Source organism: Dromiciops gliroides, chromosome 2, assembly GCF_019393635.1.
Source record: "Dromiciops gliroides isolate mDroGli1 chromosome 2, mDroGli1.pri, whole genome shotgun sequence".
Lineage (NCBI taxonomy): Eukaryota > Metazoa > Chordata > Mammalia > Microbiotheria > Microbiotheriidae > Dromiciops > Dromiciops gliroides.
In genome coordinates, this window is record NC_057862.1 from 93,287,166 (window position 1) to 93,309,554 (window position 22,389).

Genomic DNA, 22,389 nt, shown 5'->3' on the forward strand with positions numbered 1-22,389 from the left:
CATGCCTAAAAGAAGATGGACTGGCATTCAGCTGGGGTCAGTACTGTCCTCCCAGAAGTTACTTGGGGCAGGAACTATGCCTGATAAATGAATTCCCCAAAGTGGGCAAAGGATTAGACAGCTTTGAATTCCAACTCTGGGAGTGGGAGTCAGAAGGTAAACCAAGAGAGGAATATAAGAGGGCAAAGGCCCCAAACTGCTAAAATCCTCAGAAGGAGGGAAACTCATGGTACCAAAACATCTAAAAGATTTCAGACATCTTGTAAATACAGCAAGACAAAGGGAATTGAATCAAAACATGATAAGGCATAGAATTGGATTCCTAAGAAAGCATGAAACTGCAGAATAATGTACAAGAATGGTTCAAGAGAGAAATCTTGAGAGAATTTAGATGAGATCAAAATGGTAGAATTTATGACCTGCACAGAAGAAATGATTATCAGAACAGAAAATATAAGTCCCTATAAATAAATAAGAAAAAAACAACAGATTTAGAATAAGATATGCTATAGTGAAGGACAATCTGGAAGAAGAGAAGCAAAAAGCAATAATTAAAAGAATGCATGTTCTTTAGGCCAGCACAATAAATTAATCTTGAAGGCAGGATGGGGAGAGAGAATTTAAAGATCATAGGTTTCCTAGAAGAACATGGCAAGTCAAAACGAATTAAAAAAAACTGAATACCATAATGCGAGAAATAATATAGGAAAATTGTTCAGCCCTTATCCATACAAAAAAACCCCAAAAGAAAAACAAACAAAAACCAACAATGAAAAAATCCACAGACTGCCAGGAAGAAAAACAGTGGCAACAAAAGCATACTTCAAATTCCTAAATTAGTGGTTAATGATACCAGTGACAAACAGTAAATTCTGCAACTAACCAGAAGAAAGTCTGAAATATAAAGGAAAAGAAATTCAAATAACACAAAACTATTCTGCACTCACCAGAAACCACAGAAGGGAATGGAACATATTCTGAAAAGCAGAAGTTCCTATCTCCATTGATACAGTCTTTCTTTTGCATGGGTTCCCTGTGTTGATTAATATTTTTATTTTATTTTGGTGTAGTGAAAAGAGAGATACCTTCCAAGTAAGGAAAACCTAGTTTCATGTCCCATCTCTGACAAGCTGAGACAGATCTAATAGAGGAAGTTTCTCACTTAGAGCTCCCTACCTTGTGATTTTAAAATTAGTGTGTAAAATATATGGTTTGATATTTCTGCTTTGCTTTTTTATATTCTGTCATTTTTCTTTGCTGGCCTTGTTTTGTAAAAGTATTGTGTGGTGCTGAGAAATATGTATAATCTTCATTGTTTTCCTTTAGAAGATGCTCTCAGGGCAGCTAGGCAGCACAATGGATAAAGCACCGGCCCTGGATTCAGGAGGACCTGAGTTCAAATCTGGTCTCATACACTTGACACTTACTAGCTTTGTAACCCTGGGCAAGTCATTTAACCCTCATTGCCCTGCCACCAAAAAACCAAACCAAAAAAAACCCCAAGAAGATGCTCTCAATCTTTCACTTCCACTGTATGTTCAGTTCTGTATTTTTCTTTTTGTTTATTGTTAGATTTGTCCAGCTTTGAGAAAGGAACATTAGAGTTGCTTACTATTGTTGTATATTGAATATACTTTATTTTTAAATTAATATTTCATTTTTCCCCATTACATGTAAAAACAAATTTTAACATTTGTCATTTTTTCTTTTAAAGTTTTGAGTTCCAAATTCTATTCCTCCTTCCCCACCCTGCTCTGTGAGATAATAAGCAGTCTAATATAGATTATACATGGTCAATCATGTAAAACATTTCCATATTAGTAATTTTTTTCAGTCTGTATAATTGTTAATAGTTCTATATTGCTTCATTTCTTCATGGTAAACAAGTGGACACATTCCATGAGATATGTTAATGATAACTTTCTTCTGATTACACATTTTCCGTGCCTCATTTCGGAATGGACAAATAACTGATGGGAAAGAATGTAATTTTGATTCAGGGAGACAAGTTTCAGATGAGAAACTTTAATAGATACCATTAACTAATAGCATTAATTAGGTTGAGCCAATTTGTTAATTGCAACTATTGTTTTATTAATGGTAACAATACTGTGCTTCATAATGTATATGATCTAGGTGATGATAAAAATTTGTAATCTTAAAAAGTACTTTTATTCTATGCTATGTATTTAGTAAAAGATTGATCCTAAAACAGGAAATATACCCTACTAAATATTGTTTTATTTATGTTCGGAATTTCTAGAAGTTAATTCAATGCTATTATATTCTTATAATAAGTTTTTAAAAACTTCACCCCCATTTTTTAGCTCTTAGATAAAGAATTTGTAGGAAATCTTGATTAATAATTGTAATGTTTTGGCTATTACTACCATGAATATCTTTAATATTTTATAAAGACTATGATTCATCCGGACTACTCACATAAAACTATTTTTTCTGTATTTATAGGAAGTGGATACAGAATGCTTATTTAAGGGCTCATTATTTTTAAAAATTTCCAAGGCAGTCTATACATTCAAAATTTTAAGTGTCAAATAATTTTTTTCAACAGAAATTATAAAAATTTTGGATTATCATAAAGTAAAAATTTTGACATCTTAGCTATTGCACAATGTTTTATTAATTTAAATGGTTTTTTGCAAAATCCTTCAGTACTTTGAAATTTACATTTATTAGCCTAAAATTCAGTACAGACAACATTTGTATATTTTAGTACCTCTGAATTTATTCTGTATACTCTTAAAAATACCGTTCTTTTAACCTGTCAGCAACTCAGTTGAGCAGTCAGATTGTATTATTCAATATCTTGTCTGACATGAGGATAGCAGGCTGAAAAGAAAGATATCACAAATTGGTGCCACACTTCGATAAATAAAGACATTTTATTTTTCACCAAGCTAATTCAATCCAGTTCAGTTAACTCATTTTTTTCCCCCTTAAGGACAGATCAAAAAAGGCAATCTGTGAATGACTGAGTTCATCATGTGTTTGACACATCAGTGTGGGAATAAAAAGCAGACTATGAGGGAGTGTTCCTGTCTTTACACTTTAGACAATACCCGATAAAAGAGGCTTCTCATTCAGATCTCCTTTATGTAGTGAGGAGAGAATAGCTCAGATCACTGTTAAAAACAGGTATAATAGGAATTAACTAGAATTTAATTCACTAAACACCTTTTCCCTTCCAGTTGTTACCTCATATTAATATAATCTTCCTAAAGTGTTCTCATGTTTTTCAGGTGGTCATTGGCTTTCACATGAGTTACAAAATTCATAGGTTTAGATAGACGGGACTCCCATTTTTTTCACCATTTTAAGTTATTTTACTTAAACATATTTCATATTGGCATATATTCTTTGTATTTTTTTTTATATCAAAGGAGCAAATTGTTTTTAAAAAGATTTGCATATTAGTGACTATGCTATAAGGCCAAATAGAATAAAAAAAGTGAAAGCACATCCAATTTCCATTAAAGATGTTTACTTCTTATGAAATTATTAAAACCAGATTTTTCTGGATCTTTTTTGTTTTTACATCATCTAGTTTTTGCCCTGAAATTTTTCCTTCCTACCCTACCCAAGAGGCATCTTTAACAAAGAATTTTCTTAAAAGAAAAGAGGAAAACCATCAAAAAAAATTCAGTAAAACCAGTCAACACTTCAAAAAGACCCCTGACATCATATGTAGTGTTGTGCACTAGTGGAACCCCAACTATTTTAGAAGGTTAGGGGAAGATGTCTTCTCATATTTTGTATTTAGACCCATGCTGCCTGTTTGTAATTTCAGTGTTCATTTTCTATTTTGTGGTGGTTGTTTCCATTTACATTATTGTAATCATTGCTAGTATTGTTTTCATGACTCTGCTTACATCATTTTAAATCAGTTTATATAAGTCTGTACTTCTCTGTATTTATCATAGACATAAATTTTACAACATATAAATATTTTACTATTCATATTCCACAGTTTGTTTAGGCATTCCCCCACTCAGTGATGGCCTACTTTGTTTCTAGTTCTTTGATACTACAGGAAGGGCTGCTTCTAATATTTTGGTATATATGGAGTCTTTCTTTTTGTCAATATCCTTGGAATATAAACTTAACAGTGTAATCTCTGGGTAAAATTTTATGGATAGTTTAGCTACTTTATTTGCATAATTCCAAATTTCTTTCCAGAATGGTTGTACTAAATTATAACTTCCAACAGTGTATTGGTTTACTTGTCATTTAACAACTCATTACAACATATACTACTTCCATTTTATGTCTTTCTTTTTTGGTGAGGCAGTTGGGGTTAAGTGACTTGCCCAGAGTCACACAGCTAGTAAGTGTTAAGTGTCTGAGGCCAGATTTGAACTCAGGTCCTCCTGAATCCAGGGCCGGTGCTCTATCCACTGTGCCACCTAGCTGCCCCCATTTTATGTCATTTTTGTTAAATTTGTTGCATATAATGTGAAACCTCAATTGTTTTGATCCTTGTTTCTGTTATTATTAATGATTTGAAGATCTAATTAACTTATAAATGTGATATTGATGCTTTCATTATGATACAAAACTTATATTATTTGAGGAAGTAAATGTAAATATTGTACAAACATAAACAACCCAATTAATATGTGTGCGTATCTCTCCCCATATATACAAATATAATATACATACACAACACATAACTGAACACTAATAGTGGAAAACTTGCTCATTGCATCATAGAGCCAGACCTAGCTTACAATTCTTATTTTTTTTTGCCTCAAAGAATGATTTCTTATGTTTCTTACTCTCTAAATCACATCTTTCACCCTTTTCAAACAAATCTGATCAATACCAGCATTACACTACTGTTTTTGAGTTAAAGGCTACAGTCAATGCCTTAAAAAGACCACAAGTAGTAATACATTTTATATCTACTTCTCATGATTCCTTCTTTGATTATCTGGTCCTCAGTTCACTTCTTCCACTTTCTGAAAAGATGCTTGTCACAAAAGGAGTCACAAACTCTCTGCTTTCCATCCCACTATTGCATTTAATATTCTTTATATATAATTTTCTTTTTTAATCCATTTGTCAAATGTTTAATCTTAGTCAATATCTCTGTATTTTTGTTGACCATCTTGAATTTTAAGCTCCTAGAACATAGAAGAGCATATAAATTATTTTGACAAATTAGCTCATACAACTTGGTCCAGTAATAAAGCGATTCTAAACTATTGTTTATTGGATTGTAGTATGGCAACTGATTCCTAACCTAGGCCTAATAGAGGTCCCTTCATATCTATTGAGAGTTAATGTACATTGGGCAAAAAATACCATCATCTTGATATTTAGGGTAGTAGTAATAAATGAAACTTTAGGAATGTAGTGGTTTGTTTTACTATGTGCCATGTTTGTTTTACTGTATGCCATGTAAATTGATAAAAGGTGCTATATGTAACTAGCAAGAGATACTTTTAAAAACAAAAACATAGTTTTTATCAATTTATGTAGATTTAGTCTTTGATGTACATACTTTTTTATGTAGATCTCCAAAAAGTTAAAAAGTAACAATAATTATAGGATCCAGTTATAGCATGCCCACAGTCCATTTTGTTTAATTCAGTAATAGCAATGCTTATTAAAAGTACAAGAAATACCCCTAGGACTCAATTGTTATGTTTTATTAGAAGTTCTAGTAGTTTTAAGTAACCTATGACAATAGATACCTACACAGCCAATTGTTTCTCCTAAAGAAAATTTTGGTCACTGTTCATTTCTTAAAGAATAAACGTTATGGCAAAAAAAATTAGTTTCATTCAGAAATAATTCTAATTTCTATTCTTTTATTATTTTTTTAGTCTTAAGTATTTGAGTTTTAAGGTCAGTATTAAGAAATATTTATGCCAAGATATGGTCCACACAACTCAGGATGGAGTCTTGGCGGGAGAGTCATATATGGAAGGTTAATTTTGCTGAGACCTTTGAATTAGAGGACTTTTGCCTTATCATTCTGATATCTTTGAAGTCTCCAATTTATTTAATTCTTCATAGATTCATGTGAAAATATCCTGAGATACACATACCTTTTAGTATTGTACATATGGTATTAATAATATTTAATGTATAAATTTCATTTTTGTAAAGTATTTGTAGTTAAAATTTATTTTTACATTCATGTTTACTGCTTCAGGAGCAAGAAATTTCTTTATTTCTGATGTGTACATAAATATACAGTGCTTTCCTCCAAATTTTAAATTTTAAGAGATAGTTTGACTGTTATCATTGTTTTTCTTCTCTTAGTTATAAGATGTTATCACAGAAATTATTTTGGTATTGGTTTTAAAGAGTATCATTTTGCATTTAGTATAGGCTATACTTACTATTTGACATTTATATATATTTTTTCTTACTCAGTTTTCCTATGAAACCGACAAGCAGTGAAGATCTCAGGAAAATACTGGTGAGTAACAGCATTGCAAACTATTGAAATTTTTCTTTTATTACTAGAGTTGTTACTCATGTTCCTATAAAATAGAGTATAAAAAATGCCCTATGTATTATATAACAGGATGTGGGATCCACACCAGATGTAAAATTTTTAGTAGTGTAATGATGGTTGAAAAATTTTGAACACATATATTTCATTTGTTTCAATATTGGTTTAAAGATATAGTTAGAGTGAACATGTGTGTGTGTGTGTGTGTGTGTGTGTGTGTGTGTGTGTGTGTGTGTGTGTTCAAGAATATGGAAACAACAATAGCAACAATGTTTTTGCTTATCATAACATGGATACCTTTGAAGCAAGGACAATGCTTGAATAACCTGAGTATCATATGTGAAAAGTATTAGTTAATCTGGTCTCTGTCTATCCAGGAGGCTACATCTTCTTGCAAATACGTTTTTTTGTTTTGTTTTGTTTTTCTCTGGTGGTGAAGATTTTAAGTGTCTTAAGTATCCTGTTTCCCTTTGAAGACTTATAGTCAGATATATCTAGTGCCAGAATAAATGCTTTTCCTAGTGTTGAATATTTACATTTTCTCAATTTATTTCTTCTGGTTTTACCTCCCTCCCTCATAAAAAGTAGTCTCTTTGAATTCCTTGTTAGGTCATTGCTTAAAGTCAGGTTTTATTTTCAACTAACTTAGCACATAAAAGATAAGTGATGAGTTACCTTAGGAAAATATGAGCAAGTGTGGCCATGGTCTCCGTGTGAAAGTTCTCCTTGAATAGCTGAAACTGGTGCTCTAATCAAGAGGTTTGAAATAAGTTTTGCTTAATATGTATCACAATTTATATGATGTGATATGTTTATAAGAAGTGGTGGATTTATTAGGAGTTACTTTATAGACTACTCAATATTTTCTTTTCATTCTCAAACTAAAAAAAGTGTTATAGAAGCAGTATGACTTTGTACTATTTATGTAAATGAGTTACAAGTTTTGATGTTTAATAAAAACCTAAGTTTCTATATATGATAGATTGATAGGAAAGTCACTATATGAATTGAGTCTTTGATCTGATAGTAAACTGAATTTTATCAGCCAGTTACTTAATCTCAAACAAAATAAAACATCAAAAAATTGACTTAACATGGCAGCTATTGTCTCTCCAGTAACCTTAATTATAATTTCTATGTGCTTGTAAATGTACTTCCCCAAATCATGTAATTCATTACTGTAAAAGCATCCTTAGAATTCTTTAAAGAAATAGAACATGAAAATTGTTTTATTTAAAGGATTTAAAGGTGATAAAAGAATTCCTTGATGTGTGATTATTTTTCTTTGGAATACTAACTATCCTTAATGACAGTTAAAGGATTACTAGGTGTTGTTAATTTAATGCAAGATATAATTAAAAGGAGAAAACGCTTCCTCATACTGGTTGTTGCTTTTTGAGGAAAAAGTATTTGAAAAATTTTTATGAAGATTATAAGATGTTTGAAGTAATTTACATTAAGTTCGCCAATAATAGCAGTCCACCAGGTTATTTTTTTCCCTCTGGACATAGTGTTTTGTAATTAAGTTTGTATGTCTTATATTCTGGTGCCAACACCTGTCTCTGAAAGCGCAGTGTTTAAACAGGAGCAGTAGCCAGTTGAAAGGGCAGTGTGAGCTCTTTAAGGCCTAATTAAGAACTGAAAGGGAGATGAAGGGAGTAGGACAAAAGATGTGAAAGTAGCTGAGATGATATTCCCAGAGCAAAGTTCCTCATTAGAACAATAATGAGATGATCAGAGAATGCCAAGCCTTCATCTTATCTCTCTCTCTCTCCTCTAGTTGCCTTGGATGTCAGTTAGTACCCCACCAATATTTGGTTACCAGGACAACCTTTCTTTAAATCTTTAGCTATTTTGAGTCCTGGTAATTTGCTTTTGTTTAAATTTAAATATTGAAAAAGATACACATTTCTTAGTTAAAAATGTAGAAATTTGCACATAAAGGAAAATATAGATTATCTTGGAAACAAACATCTTTTGAATATGTATGTTAATATAAAAATTCAGAATAGATAACATTCATAATAGTTGCATTATTCTTTCATCCCATCCTCAAATCCTTAAAGTATTCTTACTGTCTCCATGTGGAGATTTTATTGGTGGGCTGGGTTGAGGAGATGGTTTGCATTGAATTTCAGGATAAGAAAACATCTTAAAAACATGTGTTATGTGGCATAAACTAGGAAACAATGTAGAATAATTAGGAATCTCATTGAGTACTTGTTTTAGAGTTTTGCCAGATTATTTTTTTTCTCAATATCAGCTCTTTTCCCAAAATAGTACATGAACTATTTTTAGATGATTAGAATTTTATATTTGAGTTCCAATTTAGCTTAATAATGTTGTTAATAGTGTTCTGTTTGTAGATAAATATATTTATGACCCAACAGATCACTGCATTTCCATTTACAAGAGAATATTTTGCATCTTTATAATATAATTTTTTTTTCAGGTTGAGTATCAGAAAGGCAATATAAAATCTTTTCCAAAAATAGAGTTGCATAGTTTTCTAATCTGGAATAAAATCTGGAACCAAGATCCAACTGTGTTTTTAATTACTTTGTATTTTTTTCCCAGAATATAGCTCATGATACATGTGTTCCTAAGATGTTTTCTTACTACAAAACTTCATGCAAAATTTCTGGGGCAAAATACTCATAGACACAAGAAAGCTCCAGGAAATATGCTCAGTTTATCTAATGGAAGTATTAAGTATTTGGGGACATAGTTTTATTTCCTGGAAGTCTGTCTATACCTTAGTATGTAGTAGTTCTAAAGACTTATCACAGAGTTGTAGAGTAATCATGTATTTGGGGAAATTAAATTTCCATGTAATAATATCTTTTTCATGGTTAATTTAAACTTCTGAAATCATTTAGACAGTCTTAATCTATTATTACCTATTTCTGTTTTCAGTGTCTCAAAGTGTTAGTTAAAAATAAAGCTTTTCTTTATAGCATCTTTTGATATCAGTATTTTTGGAATTATTGTAAGGGAGTTTAAACAATATATTACAGATCAGGAAAAGAGTATAAATAATGCATATTTTGGTTATTATGAGCAAGATGTTGATGGACAAATATCATAGTTTTGTAAAAATGAACAAGAATAAAGCCAACGACTTCATAATGTATCTTATGAAGTTTCATTTATTTAATTCCCACATCTACTGATTTGTCACAGAAATCATTGAAAGTCCCTAGTAGGGATAAATATTTTAGTGTGACAGTGAAATATTCCAGGGTTTTATTACTTTTAAAAAACCAAACACAAACCATACTGCTTAGAATCTTAGACTTGGAAAGGAACTTAAGACATCATCAAGAACAACTTTATTTAACATATGAAGAAACAGAGGTCCAGAGATTTCAGTATTTTAGCTTATATTATTATGAAAAAATGATCCATCTGAGGCCCAGAATTTCAACTCCTATTTCTAGACAGGTCCTTAGGTTATAATATGCTTTCCCACTATGAGAATTGCTTAGAACAACCTATATCATCATGCTTTCAAATTGTGTTTGCTTTATCTTTTTCCTTATTAAAATCAGATCTCCTAGAGGAAAAAAAACAAACACAAAACCAAAGTGATTTTAGATTAAAAATGGTTTTTTGGGAAATATTTTTCCTTAGGCATATATGTTATGTTATATATGTTATATAATACAGATAATTTGATATATCAATTTATATATACATATGGTTTGATATGTAATATGGGGTTAGATTTTTTAAAAGATTATTCAGAAACTTAGCTAATATGTTCTGGCTAAGTACATAGACAAATTGAATTATTGTACATTGATGGCTTTCCCAAGTTGAAATCAAGCTAGTATTTTAGATGTGTGTCATATATCTGTATATTCTTCAGAAGACAGTTGATTATATGGTTAAGACATGAAGAAAGTCAATTAATTAGTTGCTGGAATCTAGTGAGTGATCAGAATATTGACCTCCTAGAAATAGATTGTACCCCTAAAATATCTCATTAAAAATCAACCATAGTATATACTTTATGATAATATTGTAGTTTAAAAAATTGATCTATTTGGGAAAATATTTGTTTTCAGAACTAAATAAATGTCACATACAATGCAAGGTCTCTTAGCAAAACAAAGGAAACCTAGGAAAAGGGAGTATTTTGAGTGTCAGACTCCAAAATTGGGGAGTTTTGCATGTGAAAGGCTAATATAAATTAGTCAACAAGCATTTATTTGGAAAGATACAAATACAAAGAAGCAAATAAGACTTTTGGGGGGGGGCAATGAGGGTTAAGTGACTTCCCCACGGTCACATAGCTAGTAAGTGTGGAGTGTCTGAGGCTGGATTTGAACTCAGGTCCTCCTGAACCCAGGGCCGGTGCTTTATCCACTGCTCCACTTAGCTACCCCCCCAAATAAGACTTTGAAAAATTTAATTTCAAATGGGGGAAACTGAGCCTTTTAGTAAGGTGGTAGCCCTGAGTGGAAAGAAGAGGTCAGACTTTAGAGATGGAGTGGAGTTAGGAAGATTTGGCAACTGATTAGATATGTAGGATAAAGGAGGATGAGAAGTTTATCTTTAACTTAATGTTAATGTTGATAATGAAGATAAAGTTAGGAACCTGAGAGACTGGGTGCCTTCGACAGAAATAGGGAAGTTGGAAAAAAGGAACAATTTGGGGAAAAGATGAGCTCTGTTTTCTATGTCTTGAGGTTGAGCTATCTCTGAGACATCAGTTTGAAATGTATAATAGGTCATTGGTAATGCAGCATTGAAGCTCAGGGAAGAAGCCAGACATGCATCAATGTCTATATCTGTTGGTATGTATAGAGCTATATATGGATAGATTTTTTTCTTGCTAAGATGATTTTGTGTGTGTGTGTGTGTGTGTGAGTGTATGAATAATCAGCATATGGAATAGAAGGGGGCCTGGGATAGAACCTGACTCTCTACTTAGCTGATACTCCCCATATTTAGACTTCTTCTGGGGCATCCCTTTGATTGATTGCAAAGCACAGAAATGTCACTTCACCATGGAAGTACTATCCTTGTTTTTCTACTTACCATCCTAATCTTTACACTGAATTCTCTGTTGCTACCTTTGCAATTGAACCTCAGCCTAGGTGTTAATTGTAAGCACACTAGCCTCCTATTTAGTTTATACATTTTGTAATTTGTTAAAATGGAATTTCCCATCCCAGGTCTTCCTGCTGAGTTTTGTTAATAATACAGTGATCCACAGAAATGCCAGTAACTCCTGCGCATATATCTTACATCCTGTTACTTTGTTATTTTTCAATTACTTATTAGTTGACTCAAGGGTTCTCTAAGTAAGCCATCATATCATGTCATCTGCAAAAATCTTTAATTTTCTCTTTTCCTTGTGCTTATTCTCTCAATTTCTTTGTCTTGTCTTATTGCAATAGCTAGTTTTATTTATAGCCCTTAAATACTAGTGGTGATAATGGACATCCTTCTCTTACCGCCTTGATCTTATCAAAAGACCTCTAGATATCCTCATTACATGGCTCTCAGTTTTAGAAAGTTATTAACAGTCTCACACACACACACACACACACAAATACAAAAATTTGCAGGGCAGTGAGGGTTAAGTGACTTGCCCAGGGGCACATAGCTAGTGTCAAGTGTTTGAAGCTGGATTTGAACTCAGGTCCTCCTGAATCCAGGGCCAGTGCTTTATTCACTGAGTCACCTAGCTGCCTCCAACAATCACATTTAAGAGAAGAACCATTTATTCCTATGCTCTCTAGAGTTGGTTTTGTGTGGTTTTTTTGTAGGAATGAGGTATCAAATCTTGTTAAAAGCCTTTTCTGTATCTCTTAATAGATCATATTATTTTTATTGTTCTTTTTATTGATGTAGTTTAAATGGATAGCTTCCCTAACCAATCCTAAATCCTAATATGAATCCAACCTGGTCATAGTGTTTAATCTTTTTAATATGTTGCTAGAGTCTTTTTGCTAATATTTTATTTAATATTTTTTGTTAATGTGCATTGGGGACATTGGTCTATAATTTTTTTTCCTCTCTTTTGACTCTCCCTGGTTTAAATATCAAGATAATAGTTGGATCATAGAAAAGCTTTAGTAAGACCATGTCTTTTCTAATTTTTCAAAAAGCTTACATAGTATTAAAAAATTGTTTGAATGTTTGATAAAATTCTTTACAAATCCATCTAGTACCAAGTGTTTATTATTTGGGAACTTAGTTATGACTTGTTCGGTTTCTTTTTTCTACAGCTGAGTTATTTAAAACCCTAATTTCTTATTCTATTAATGTGTACATTTTATATTTTTGTAAATATTCATCCATTTCATGTAGATTGTCAGTTTCATTGGCATACACTTGGGCAAAATAATTTCAAATACTTGTATTTCTTCATTTATTGTTAATCTACCTATTTCATTTTTATATTGGTAATAGGGCTTTCCTCTTTATTTTAAAAAATCAAATCAGCTAATGCTTTTTAAAAATTTTATTCCCCCCAAAGCAATAGCTTCTATTTTAAATTATTGATTACATGTTTGTTTCTTTTGCTTTCTATTTTTCTATTCTCTTTGCTATTCAGAATTTCTATTTTGGTGTTTATTTGGGATTTTAATCTATTGGTTTTCTAGGTGGTTTTTTTTTTAGTTGCATACCTAATTCATTGACCTGTTTTTTCTCTCGTTGATGGACATATTTAGAGATAGAAATTTTTCCCTAAGGACTACTTTGTGGCATTACAAAATTTTGATCTGTTGTTTCGTTCTTGTCATTATCTTTAATGAAATTATCTGTTTTTTCTTTGATTTGTTTTTTGACCTATCAGTTCTTTAGAATTGGTTCATTTGGACTTTAAATTTTAGTCATTTTAATGGCTCCCTGCTAAATTGTATATAATTTTCATTGCATCGGGGTCAGAGGTTTTTATGTCCTAAATACTTAGGCCAGTTTTTGTAAAGCCTTCAGTGTGCTTCTGAGAATATGTATGCTTATTTCTATTCCCATTCAGCAATTGCAAGAGATATGTTATTTATCTAAAATTCTGCTTTTTTTATTATATTTGTCTAGGTCTGAAAGATGTACATAGAGGTATCCCACTATTAATAGTTTTATCATGTCATTTCTTCCTATAGCACATATAACTTTTCATTTAATTATTTGGATACTATACCATTTAGTGCGTATATATTTAGTATTGCTATTATATCTTCTGAGGTACTTTGAAACATAACGTAGTTTCCCTTTTTATGTCTTTTAATCGTCTATCCCCCCCCCCTTTTTCATTCTTTCAGATCATGAATGCTACCCTGCCTTTTTGAGTGAAATTAAAGCTTAATATTGTCCCAGGCCCTTTAACTCTATGAATTTTTTGCTTTCAGTATATTTCTAGTAAACTATATACTGTTGAATCTGCTTTCTAATTCATTCTCTGTCTTATTCCATTTTGTGTGTGAGTTCATTTCATTTACATTCAGTTTTCAGAGTTAATTGTGAATTTCTCTCTATCCTAATCTCTTTTTTTCCCCATCTGTTTCTTGCCTTCTCTTTACAAAGAAGAGGTTGATGAGGAAGGAATATGCTCAGAACCAGTGCTTTACATTTGAGTCAGTCTGCCTCAGCTCTCCTTTTTTCTTCACCCAGAGCCCAGGCAGAAATTCTTATTGTTTCTTTCCTTTTAAGCCTTTCTTTGAGATCCACTTTCCTCCCTGAATCCACTTCCCCTCCCCCTCCTTTCTTTCCTTCTTGTTTCTCTTGAGTGAACTATATTTCTCTACCCAACTGTGGTTATATATCCTTCACTCCTTTGATCAGTTCACAGGAAAATGAAGTTCAAATGACACTCCTCTCCCCTCCCTAGTCCTTACTCATTTGTTTAGTCTTTAACTTGGACACTCCTAATTTTATGAAATGACTTCCCCATTGTCTGCTCCCTTTTTTCTCTTTAGTATATATTTTTCCCTCTTTTTTTTTTTTTTTGAGGCAGTTGAGGTTAAGTGATTTGTCCAGGGTCACACAGCTAGTAAGTGTTAAGTGTCTGAGGCCGGATTTGAACTCAGGTACTCCTGACTCCAGAGCCAGTGCTCTATCCATTGTGCCACCTATCTGCCCCTCATTCCTTTTTAAGATCATCAAATCATAACAAAACCACTACTAAGATCTATGATCCTTGATGATGGTAAGGTTCTGAAATATTTGTATTATCTCTCTTGTCTTAGAACATAGATACCTGATCTTTGATCAGTCCCTTATGAGAGTTTGCTCATATTTACCTTTTTCTGCGTCTCTTTTTCTGTATTTGTATTTTAAAATTTCTACACAGCTTTAGTTTTTTTTCATCAGTTCTTAGAAGTCATTTAGTTCATTAACAATCCATCTTTTCCCCTGTATGATTTTATTTACTTTTTCTGAGTAGCTTATTAATACTTGTACACATATTTTGCCTTTTGGATTATATTCAGAGATTGGTGTTCCTTTACAGTGATAGTTGATAAATCTTTTGAGATTCTGCCTCTGGTTCTTGACTAATCAAAAACTTTATTTCAGGCTGTTTGAAATATTTTATATGTTATAGGTATTTTTTTCTAGTATAGTTTGGGTCAACTGAATATCGAATTATATTTCGACCCCCAAATTCTGTGGTTTTGCAATTTGTGACAACTCTGTATTGCTATTTTTATCATATATATTGGGTGCCTAAAATGTAGATGTTATCCATATATGTGGGGCCTATACCTTTTGTTGCATTCTAAATCAGTATTTTATATTATAAATATATTGTTTGTGTGTTGTGACTATAAAGGAATAAAACCGATGTTTGTAAGCCACTCATAAAAATGTTATCACTTCATAGTGGAACTACATATATCATACATACAGATGCCTCAGAGATAAAATTTTCATTCTATAAAGTTACATTCTTTTAATGCTTCTACCTGTAAAATTATTTAATAGATGTAATATCAATACTGTGGTCCACTCAAATATACCTTTCTAATTATAAGCCATTTGCAATTTGTCTGTCTTGTGACAGAAGCAAAGAACCTTAATTCAGTTTGAAAAAACAATAATTGTAAAGAGCATGCACTCTTATTGAAATGAAAAGTAAACTGTGGACTGACCAGATTGAAATTGAATACTATCATCATTTTTGATATAGCATAAACTTCATGCAGATTTTTATTAGAGATTTGGATAAGCAAATATGTGCTGGTGCTTATTTTTGTTGATGTTAAGAAAAATATGTAATAAACATGTTTCTTTTTCAGGATTGATTGACAGTTATTTGTTTCCATTTCTCTTTTGTCTCTTCACACGTCCTGATTTCTGAAAGCCTTTGTTTGGACCTTATTGTTTACCTATGGCCTAACATCTAATAAAACTAGTATTTTTATCCTGTTCCAGGATAGCAATCCTTTTGATGCCACTGCAGGGTATCGAAGTCTTACCTATGAAGAAGTAATACAAGAACTGGTGAAACACAAAGAACTACTTAAAAGGAAAGATACCCATATCCGTGAACTTGAGGACTACATTGACAATCTTCTTGTAAGAGTAATGGAAGAAACTCCAAGTATTCTCAGAGTGCCGTATGAACCTTCCAGAAAAGCTGGCAAATTTTCTAAGAGTAAATAAGCCAGTAATACTGCATTTCGTATTTTTAAAATGCTAGTGGAAGACACTGCACAATAGGTCTAAATTTTGTTATTTTTGTTCCTCTTAAGTTCTCAGAAATTGTTTTAAACTTAATAGTGGGGATTGCTAAAAAAAGTGACCTCTAAAGTGATCTAAATAATATAAAATTTTAAAGTAAAAAAGACTAGCATCTCTAGGGCATGTAACTTTTCCTTGGGTGTAAATTATGTCTCCTCAGCTCACTACCCTACTTCCTGATTAATCTGTTGGTGCAGACATTTACCTTAGTAACATTCACCTTCCAAAAAGCCTATCTATTGCTAAGATTTTTCATCATTCAGCTCCTGCCTTCTGAAATGTAATATATTTTTTGATTTCTCAAAAATCAGCTTGAGGATAATATTTAGCCACAGAACTACTTATTACATATATGCCCAGATAAGTATTTTTCATTCATAATTGGTACCTTTTAAGGTTGAATTCCCACGTCCTTCATTTTAACATGTGAATGTGTTATATTTATTGGTGCAAAACAAAAATCAGTTCTTATTAGTATTACTATTTATGCAGAGACTGTTTTGAATCAGTCCTAAACATCTGATACTTTGTTTGAAAGTGAACTGAAATGTAATGTAATATTCTAAAATCCAATTCTATTGGAAGAAATGACCCCAAAGTGGTAGAGTGTCATACTTATGTAATATTGAGAATATTTTAGGATATTTCAACTTCAAGATGTTAGATTATTTGTTGGAACTCATTTTTTTATCCTAAAATTTGAGTTTTGTGTGGAAACTATAAAGTTGGTAATAAACTAATAAAATATGTAGGTTTCGGGGGGTTGGTAAAGATATTGCATGTTTTAAAGATGAGGATAAGTTGTTCAGAAGAAAAATGTCTAATGTCAAAGAAATTTGGAGAAAGAGGAAAGATATGTGAATAATTCAAAATAATGGGACATAAGATGTTTAGAAATTAGCATAAAATGGGCAGTGTTTGTAATAATATTGATAAAAGCAAAATATACTTTAAAAATTAAGAGTTTCAGGTTATGGAATTTTTAAACTTTAAACCCAAAAAAAGACCAGATTAAAGGACTGTGAGTTTTTAGTGCACGTCTTTACTCAAAGAATAATGTATATTTACATTTCTTGAAGCTTCAATTAGGGATCTGATTTATCTTTTTTTTCTGGTAAAGTGTTCATCCCTCTAGAAAGCACGCTTAGTTACTTTTATAGGGCATCTTTAGATATTGTTGTAAAATGCATGTGAAATTATCCCATCATTTCAGATGGAAATGTAGTGGTGAAAGATAAAGTTTTTGTTTTGTTTTTAAACCTACCATTCAATTTATAGAAATCATTATAATGATAAGCTAAGAAAGAAGCTTTGTCTTCCTAATGTTATGAAGTTAAGTTCGTTTCAATTTGGGGTATGTAAACTTTCTATACCCTTTTGTCCCTGTTCTTTAATGAACTTTTTAATTTTTGTGACACTTATAGCTCAACTTCACTAAAATATATATGATAAAAGAGCAAGATAAAGGATTTCTTTTTAAAACACAGTATTTAGAATTACCTTTTTGATCATTTTAACATTTGGGGTCAGAAAATATCGAGTGTACTTATCCAAAGGATCTGGCCCTTTATTCACAGTATTTACTTGTTTCTCCTAAGAGAGCATCATTTAAAAATTCTGAAGTAATTTTCCTAAGTAGTATGTAGTTCATTTTCTAAAATTAGAAAAGTGGGAAATGGAAAATTGATCTTGCCCAATTTTTCCCCCAACTTACTGTTTAGAGTTTAGAATCCAAGGTGACTATACTTCAAATATCAATATGTGGGTTTTTTTTTTAATTTGAGGTCTTGAGACAAATATTTTTTAATCTGGTGCCAAAGGTTATGGTTTTTATCGTTATGATTTACTTAGGTTTTTAAAAAAAAAAATAAAACATTTACTAAATCTTTTTTTTTAAGATCAAAATATAGCGTTGGTGGTTGTTCATTTTTGCCACAAGGATTCTTGGATATTTTAGTATACTTTGGCCAAATATGCTTTTATATAATCAATTAATGTTTATTTTGCCATGAGTACCCATATATCTTATGTCATAAGTATGACACAATCAAATCTACTTTAAAGGAGAGGATATTTCTCTGCATAAAGAATCAAGAATCAATATTTTTACCTTTGTAAGCCAAAATGAGTATTATATTAAAATTGATTTTAATTGCACTTATTATGACCTGAAACTATTTAAATTATTGGGTTACTATCACTTGCATGACTTAGAGCTGAATGCTATTTTCATTATAATTACATTACAAATCAATGTAAGTAAAAGCAGGGAAAAAAAAATTACTCTTGAAATTTTGTTTACAAGTGAAAGTGTCTTTAATCTGTCCTTGGTTGAAAGTAGAAACAAAACTCTTCAATTTCTAGAATTGCAAAAAGGCAGAAAATAATATCTTAGGTTGTATTTTTGAAGTATAACTTTATAATTATTCAAATTACAAAAGATTTGATCATGCATTTTTCTTTTTTTTTTGGTGAGGCAGTTGGGGTTAAGTGACTTGTCCAGGGTCACAGAGCTAGTAAGTGTTAAGTGTCTGAGGCCGGATTTGAACTCAGGTCCTCCTGACTCCAGGGCCGGTGCTCTATCCACCGCACCACCTAGCTGCCCCTTGATCATGCATTTTTAAGTGAGTAGTTTGGAAATGAGGGTAACCATTAATGAATTTGTTAATAGAAAGTATGATACTTATAAACACATTTTTCCTCTGTGCTGAAATACATCTATATACTTAAAAGTATTTTGTTGATCTTTTAATCATAAAATAATTTATACATTTTGAAACCTGTTATTAGCTGATAAACTTATAATATTGTATACATTTAAAAGTTTTTTATTTTATAAAATCACTTCTATGTATGCAGATTTCATTTCAGTATTAATTCCAATTTCGTGATAATAATGTTGGAAATACTTGTTGATAGTTAATTCTTTTAACTTTACTTTGTGGGACAAATACCAGGGTCATGTCCTAGAGTAGTAAATAAAATGATAACATTACCCATTCATAAAGAATGTATAACATTTAGATATTACTTTTTGCTGCTATATTTTGTATGGATCATTTTTTGTCACCTTTGCATGCATGAATGTAGCATTATCCATAGATTAGCCATAACTACATCTATTGCTTTTGGCAGGAAATCAAGATCTAATTGTAGTTTTCCAGCCATGAAAGTGTTGCCTTGTTCTTAAGATTTCATGAATGGAAACCTAAGCAAAACTAAGCCCATCAGTGAACAACTTATTTTCTTCACATGTGCTTCCCCTACCCCCAACTTCCTCAAAGGGGGGGTGGGGTTTTTTTTTGACTAGGAGAATCTTAAAAAATAAGAACTGCTTTCTTTAATATATCTACAGTAAATGTTGTACCAGAGGTTTTATTTTCTTCTATAGCTTTTAAGAAAGAGCCTATCTTGGATTTGTAAATCACACTCAAACTTTTTGATGTTCATATACTCATACATCTTGTAGATATGGTAGGCGTAAGTTTTGTGTGTTAAAATGAACTTTAAAAGCATGTTGATTCACTTACTCTCTTTGAAGTAAGAGGTGAAGGATTATGGCATTGCTAGTTCATGATACTAGATTTAAAGGTCTGTCAGCACTTCCACTGTAAACTCCATTTTAATGGATTTATAACTTTAATAATCCAGATGTAATCATTGGAAGTATTTAATATGCAATAGATAGCACCTTAACTAATCTGCATATGAAGGGTTTTCAGATGCATTTATTAAGAAGTGTAGAAGCTCTTCAAGCATTAAACAAGAGTTGACATTTATTTCATTTATTTTCTATGTCAAAGAATCCACTCTTATGTGGAATTGAAATCTGTTACAAATAATATATTTGGGCTTATTCATGTTAGAAGCTTCCAGATGTTTTGTATTTTGAAGTATGAAAAATTGCTGCAGATCCTAGAATGTGTATATTTAGCAGGTATGCAAAAGATATAAACATTATTTATAACAGAAGAGTACATACTTGTCTTATTAAAAATACTGTAGTAACTTGTACACGTTTTTGAAGGTACAAAACTCACAAGTATATTTAAATATTGTATAATGTGACACCTAATTTATGTAATCTGATGCATGAAGAATCAGAATTTTTATATTGCATACAATAAGTATTGATTTATTATAGTTGATTAAAGTGTATAATCTTAATATAATCATCTATAATTTTATTTAATTGCATGTCTAAAATATTAATAAATTTCCAAAGTACATCACAGTAGCTTTTTTCTTTTAGTTTAATATATACATTAGTTATGTTTCTTATTCATTATGTTTGTATAGAGTTTTAATTTGATCTCTTCTGTAAGAATGAGTATAAATATGAAAGCATTTGAAAAGGATTTAAGAGAACAAGTAAATCATTCACCTACATATCTCCTTTGCAGTATGTACATGAACCTTTAGACACTTCTGTTTGGATAAAACATCAAATTTTTCATCCTACACTAGTATGGAAGTACAGATTAAACAAATTTATGAATGTTATTCAAACACAATAGTTAAAAAATTAAATTCACAGAACTTAAAGTACTGTATTTTGCATATTTCATAGGATCATAGATTTAGAATAGTATAGGACCTTAGAGACCATAGAGTCCAACCCCCTGGAAAAACTTAGAAAACTGAGGCTAAGAAATATTAAGTGACTTGCCATAATCATGTAAATGATCACAAGTGTTTAAGGTAGGATTTGAACTTAGGTCTTCTTGACTCCAAGCCTAGCACTCTGTCTATTATACTATTACCAGTTATCTCTAAGCTAGAAAAATTAGGTTGTGATTGAATGTACTTTGAATAGTTTAACTGAAAAGATTTGAAAAGTTGTCAGTTATAATACCTTGCATTTTATATAGCAAGTTGCAATTTAGTGTTCCAGTGTATATGGAATACTAAAATACTTAAATCTTGAAAAAAACCTAGTTTTCATTGGCTCCATCAAAAAAAGTAATAGAGGCACACTACCAAGTTAGTTTTTCAACATTTAGAAGATGAAAGCAAACACAGTAATTAGAGATTTTTCAGTGGAAAATTATGTAGAAAGAGATAATAGGGGATCATTGACCCCTCCCCCCATGAAAAAATGTACTGGTTCCCCTTTTACAATTTTATTATTCCTATTATTGTTGAGGCCATCATCTTCCTCCCAGTCATCCAGGCTTGTAACCTAGATGTCACCCTCAAATCCTCACTTTCATACCTCCCCCATATCCAGTGAGTTGCCAAGTGCTATAGATTCTGTCTTTCTAACATTTCTCATAGTCACTCACTTTTTTCTTCTGACACTGCCACTATACTGGTGCAGGCCTCCATCACTTCATTATAAGATGACTGCAATAGCCCTTTTCACACTCCAGTCTCTCATCCACTCAGTTTTCAAGGTACAGATCTGACCATGCCACCCCCTTATTCAGTGGCCCTCTGTCACCTCCAGTATCAAATGTAAAAATCTTTTGACTTTTAAAGCCCTTCATAACGCAGTCCCTTCCTATTTTTCAAGTGTTCTTATATCTTACTCCCCTCCAATAACTTTGCTATCCAGTGACACTGATCTTATTGCTGTTCTCACATAAGGCACTCCCATCTCCCAGTCCCACCTATTTTCTCTAGCTCCCCATTCCTTGAGTGCTCTCCCTCATCTCCATTCCCTGGCTTCCTTCTGGCTGAAATTCTTCCTCGTGTCATTCCTTTGATGTAATTTATCCATCTATATCTAATCTATACATAGTTTTTTTCATGTTGTTTCCCAATGAGAATGTGAATACTCAGAGCAGGGATTGTCTTTTGCTTTTTTATATACCCAGTGCTTACTTAGCATGGTTCATGGTACATAGGTGCTTAATAAATGACTATTCAATATTGTCTGTTGAATATTTCATAAAATAAATTCATTGACTGAAGCTTGGAAATCTTTTGTGTTATTCAGAGGTTTGTTTTTACCGGGACCAAAACTCAAATATTTGCACATAAACATACTTGTCAAATTCAGAGCCTTGTGCTCCAAAATTCTTACTGCCTTCTCAGAATATGCTAAGCCATTTGTATTATTGCAGCTGGGCCATTCATTTTCAATTTGCTTTGAAGCAAGCCTTTCTCTAGTCCAGTATATAAACCTATTCCTCCAGTCAATGACTGCCAATGTGAGTGAGTTTCATTCTTCCTGCCCAACCACACCTCATGTATTCCTC

General features: G+C 31.7%; 1 protein-coding gene across 1 annotated transcript in view; it reads left to right on the forward strand.

Moving 5' to 3' along the window:
• The window catches only part of RAB11FIP2 (RAB11 family interacting protein 2), a 77,863-nt gene extending 55,734 nt beyond the window's left edge, over positions 1-22,129 (forward strand). The window contains exons 4-5 of the mRNA XM_043984882.1: positions 6,406-6,451; positions 15,878-22,129. Of these exons, the coding sequence (XP_043840817.1) occupies positions 6,406-6,451; positions 15,878-16,108 (277 nt within the window). The 3' untranslated portion in view covers positions 16,109-22,129. The remainder of the gene's footprint in view (positions 1-6,405; positions 6,452-15,877) is intronic.
• Positions 22,130-22,389: the final 260 nt, after the last annotated feature.